The sequence below is a fragment of the Nycticebus coucang genome, chromosome 12 (genome assembly GCF_027406575.1).
Source record: "Nycticebus coucang isolate mNycCou1 chromosome 12, mNycCou1.pri, whole genome shotgun sequence".
NCBI lineage: Eukaryota > Metazoa > Chordata > Mammalia > Primates > Lorisidae > Nycticebus > Nycticebus coucang.
The window spans coordinates 18,502,225-18,506,672 of record NC_069791.1 but is presented as its reverse complement, the minus strand read 5'-3'; the positions used below and the strand labels follow the sequence as shown (position 1 = coordinate 18,506,672).

At 44.9% G+C, this 4,448-nt stretch overlaps 1 protein-coding gene across 1 annotated transcript; it reads left to right on the top strand.

Annotated features, from left to right (window-relative positions):
- The first annotated feature begins 3,323 nt into the window (after positions 1-3,323).
- On the top strand, positions 3,324-4,224 carry LOC128561840 (40S ribosomal protein S3-like). Its single transcript, XM_053556505.1, has one exon. The coding sequence runs from the start codon at positions 3,339-3,341 to the stop codon at positions 4,143-4,145; it is 807 nt and encodes a 268-aa protein (XP_053412480.1). The 5' UTR covers positions 3,324-3,338; the 3' UTR covers positions 4,146-4,224.
- The last annotated feature ends 224 nt before the right edge of the window (positions 4,225-4,448 follow it).

The following is a 4,448-nucleotide window of genomic DNA, read 5'->3' as shown; positions in this document are numbered from 1 at the left end:
GAGAAAGTGCTTACAAAACTCTTAGAAGGACTAGAACAGCGGTTCTCAACCTGTGGATCGCGACCCACAGGAACTGTACTAAAGGGCCGCAGCATTAGGAAGGTTGAGAACCACTGGGCTAGAAAAACGCAAGGCAAAGTCTGCCAGTAGGCCATTTAGGTCATAGGCCACAGCTGAGGTCCAGGGCTGCTGCTGTCAGTGAGAGCTGTGCAAGCCACTGTCAGATCACTGTTGTCTCTTAGCCCCCAAACCAGTGACCGTGAGGTATGGAGTCTGGAAGACACTCACCAAGTCACATCCACTGAAGCCCATGTGTCAGCTGCCACTGGTGGTGGAGGATGAATGGCTTCTGTGTTCTCTGCCCCCAAAGATCACCTCATTGGCTTAATCTAAAGCATGGCCGTAACTCTGCTGGGGAGGGAGTCAGAGAAATGCAGTTTCCACAGGAAGGGGTATGGAAGTAGTTGCTGGATGGTGAGGAGACTGAAGGGGCGATACTCAGCACTTCTGGGCACGACGGCAGCCTCCACGGGGCCCCTGATCTGTGCCTCCTGGTATTAAGCCACACCCACAGTTTACCAGGGCTGGCACCCATGACCAGTAAGACACAGCAGACATGACATATGTCACTTTAGAGATCAGGCTATTAAAAAAACAAGACTTCTTATGGAGAAACCTCAAAGCACTCAAGCTAGACCTCCCATTTGATCCTGCAATCCCATTACGGGGCATCTACCCAGAAGGAAAAAAATCCTTTTATCATAAGGACACTTGTACTAGACTGTTTACTGCAGCTCAATTTACAATCGCCAAAATGTGGAAACAGCCTAAATGCCCACCAATCCAGGAATGGATTAACAAGCTGTGGTATATGTATACCATGGAATACTATTCAGCCATTAAAAAAAAATGGAGACTTTACATCCTTCGTATTAACCTGGATGGACGTGGAAGACATTATTCTTAGTAAAGCATCACAAGAATGGAGAAGCATGAATCCTATGTACTCAATTTTGATATGAGGACAATTAATGACAATTAAGGTTATGGGGGGGGAAGCAGAAAGAGGGAAGGAGGGAGGTGGGTGGGGCCTTGGTGTGTGTCACACTTTATGGGGTCAAGACATGATTGCAAGAGGGACTTTACCTAACAATTGCAATCAGTGTAACCTGGCTTATTGTACCCTCAATGAATCCCCAACAATAAAAAAAAAAAAAAAAAAAGACTTCTGGGCGGCGCCTGTGGCTCAGTTGGTAAGGCGCCGGCCCCATATACCGAGGGTGGCGGGTTCAAACCCAGCCCCAGCAGAACTGCAACAAAAAAATAGCCGGGCGTTGTGGCGGGCGCCTGTAGTCCCAGCTGCTCGGGAGGCTGAGGCAAGAGAATCGCTTAAGCCCAGGAGTTGGAGGTTGCTGTGAGCTGTATTATGCCATGGCACTCTAACAAGGGCCGTAAAGTGAAACTCTGTCTCTACAAAAAAAAAAAACAAAACAAGACTTCTGTCTTAAGAGTGCCTGCCTTCTCTTTTAGATCTCTGGCTCTGAAAAAACCAAGTTGCCATGGAGATTCAGGTCGCTGCCCTGGAAAGGAGAAAGAAGATGCAGAGAGGGGAGCAGAGGAAGACTGCAGTCCTGAGTCCTGCGGCAGGAGCCTCTCACGCACCGGCCAGCCCGCTGCTCACATCCCTGGCGACGGGTTGTTTCACCTTATTTCACTGCCCATGAAGTCTGGACATGTGAATAGGTCCCTGATCCTTCTGAGAATCCAGATTTCCCATTACTTGAGGCAGCATGAATGAATCTCTTTACTCCCCATGGTTGACGTCACTGCTTTTCCTTATTACATATTCAGGGGAGCCTCTCAGCCCTCAATGCTGTGGGCCACCGAAAAGCCATGCTTAGGACAGCTGTGGTGGAGACAGGCTTCCTTTGTTGCTGGCACAAAGTCATAGGCCCTCATTGGGAGAGTTGGCCAGGCTTCCTCAGGGCTCCACTCCCAAGGGTGGGACTCTTTCTACAGGTGAAAGATTTATCTCCAACAAGTGAGAAGAGAGAACCCAGGATTGGTGTCCTCTGCAACAGAAGGACATGTCCAGCCATCACCTTTATCATGGCTCTCAGCTTATTCCCTGGAAGCTCAAATTGGTTCAAAAGTTAACTTGATCAAAACCCTTAAAATATTCTTCTTAGTGAAGTATCTCAGAAACGGAAAAAAAATATCCAATGTACTGCTATAAAACCAATTTATAATCACTCACACTTTCATATGACAGATGGAGGGGAGGGGAGGAGGATGGGAAGGGAAGCGGGTGGTTCCGTAGAGGGAGGGTTAATGGTGGGACTACACCTATGGAGCATATTGCAAGGGTACAAGTCAAATCTATCGAGTATTGAACACAAATGTCTTAACACTGTGATTAAGTAAATGAGGTGAAAGCTATGTTAATTAGTAGGATGTAAGCATTCTAATTTGTATGAATAATCAACACATTGAATCCCACAAAGCATAAATGTATTCATGATCTAGGTATATATGACTTAATAAAAAAAAGAAAGAAATTAAAAACAAAAAAGTTGAGCAGTAAAAAAAAAAATCCTTTAAAATTACACATCACCACCCTCAATCTCCTCCCACCCCCAGTTGCCAGTGCACTTGCCCTAATTATCTTCATTCTTTAAGAAATCTGGCCTTTGATTGTTTTTTTCTAATGAACATTTTTGGAACATCTAAACAGAAGTTTCTCTTGCTTTTTATTTTTTCAGATTTGCTTTGTTTTCAAATTTCAAATTAATGTGAGAGTACATAGGATTAGGTTACACAGTTTGCATTTGTTTTTTTTTTTTTTAAGATGATAAATTTTATTTTGTGTTTATAATTACAATAGCTAAAAAGAGAATGGAGGCAGATGCTTTTGTCAGTGTGCTCCCAACATAATTCATTAATTCAATATTAAGCCCTTACTATGTGCAACGTCTGCCCTTCTACAGCTCAGTCTAATTGAGAAGGCAACCAGAAAATCAAACAGTATCTGCTAGGCAGTCTCTGATGCCAGGGTTATTTCACTCACCAGGCTACATCACCACCATGATGTAGCCAGCTGTATTGGCCTCCCAGACCCGTGGCAGCTATCATTGGTGAGTCTCCTCTCTAATCAATCAGAATCTGATTTATCATTGGTTTTGTAGGATTTTTAAGCCAACCTGTCCTTCACTAGTTTTGCTGAATAAACTAAGAGTGTCCAATTTCTTATAAAATAATGGATATCAGTACAAAACACTGCAAAACATCATAATGTGGAGCTAGCCAAAACAATGGCTCATGTTTGCAAACTGAGCAGAATGGAGGCTCACTTGAGCCTAGGAGTTCAAGGATACATTGAGTTACGAACTCACTACTGTACTCCAGCCTGGAAAACACAAGACCCTGTGTATAAAAGAAAAAAGATTTATACTGCTTTCATCTTCAAAGCTGAACTGAATGAGTTTCTAACTCGTGAACTGGCTGAAGATGGCTACTCTGGAGTTGAGGTCCGAGTTACACCAACCAGGACGGAAATCATTATCTTAGCCACCAGAACGCAGAATGTTCTTGGTGAGAAGGGCCGACGCATTTGGGAACTGACTGCTGTAGTTCAGAAAAGATTTGGCTTCCCAGAGGGCAGTGTAGAGCTTTATGCTGAAAAGGTGGCCACAAGAGGTCTGTGTGCCATTGTCCAGGCAGAATCTCTGCGTTACAAACTCCTTGGAGGCCTTGCAGTACGGAGAGCCTGCTATGTTGTGCTGCAGTTCATCATGGAGAGTGGAGCCAAGGGATGCGAGGTTGTGGTGTCTGGGAAACTCCGAGGACAGAGGGCTAAGTCCATGAAGTTTGTGGATGGCTTGATGATCCACAGTGGGGACCCTGTTAACTACTATGTTGACACTGCTGTGCGCCATGTGTTGCTCCGACAGGGTGTGTCGGGCATTAAGGTGAAGATCATGCTACCTTGGGACCCTACTGGTAAGATTGGCCCTAAGAAACCTTTGCCTGATCACGTGAGCATCGTGGAACCCAAAGATGAGATACTGCCTACTACGCCTATCTCGGAACAGAAGGGTGGGAAGCCAGAGCCGCCTGCCATGCCCCAGCCAGTCCCCACAGCATAACAGGTTCTCCTTGGCAGATGTATCTGGAGTTTGGATGTTGCTCTGTAAAGACCTTTAATAAAGTCTTGTACAAAGACAAGGTGGCTGAGTAGACTATATATCCAGGATTCAGACTGTGGGTATCGTGTTGGCTTATGGAGCACTAATTATCCTCTTGTTTTTAACCATATTTGTGATATTTGTGAGGAAGGGCCAGAATGCAAGGACTTGAGCAGAGTTAACTCGAGAAATAATCATGTGTGATAGTGAAGGTTGAAAGCTAGTAGGGGGTATACCTTCATTAATTGTTCTGTAGTTCAAGGA

What these genes read in the sequence shown, in the direction of transcription:
- LOC128561840 (XM_053556505.1), top strand. Translation starts at nt 3,339, where the DNA reads ATGGAGGCTCACTTGAGCCTAGGAGTTCAAGGATACATTGAGTTACGA.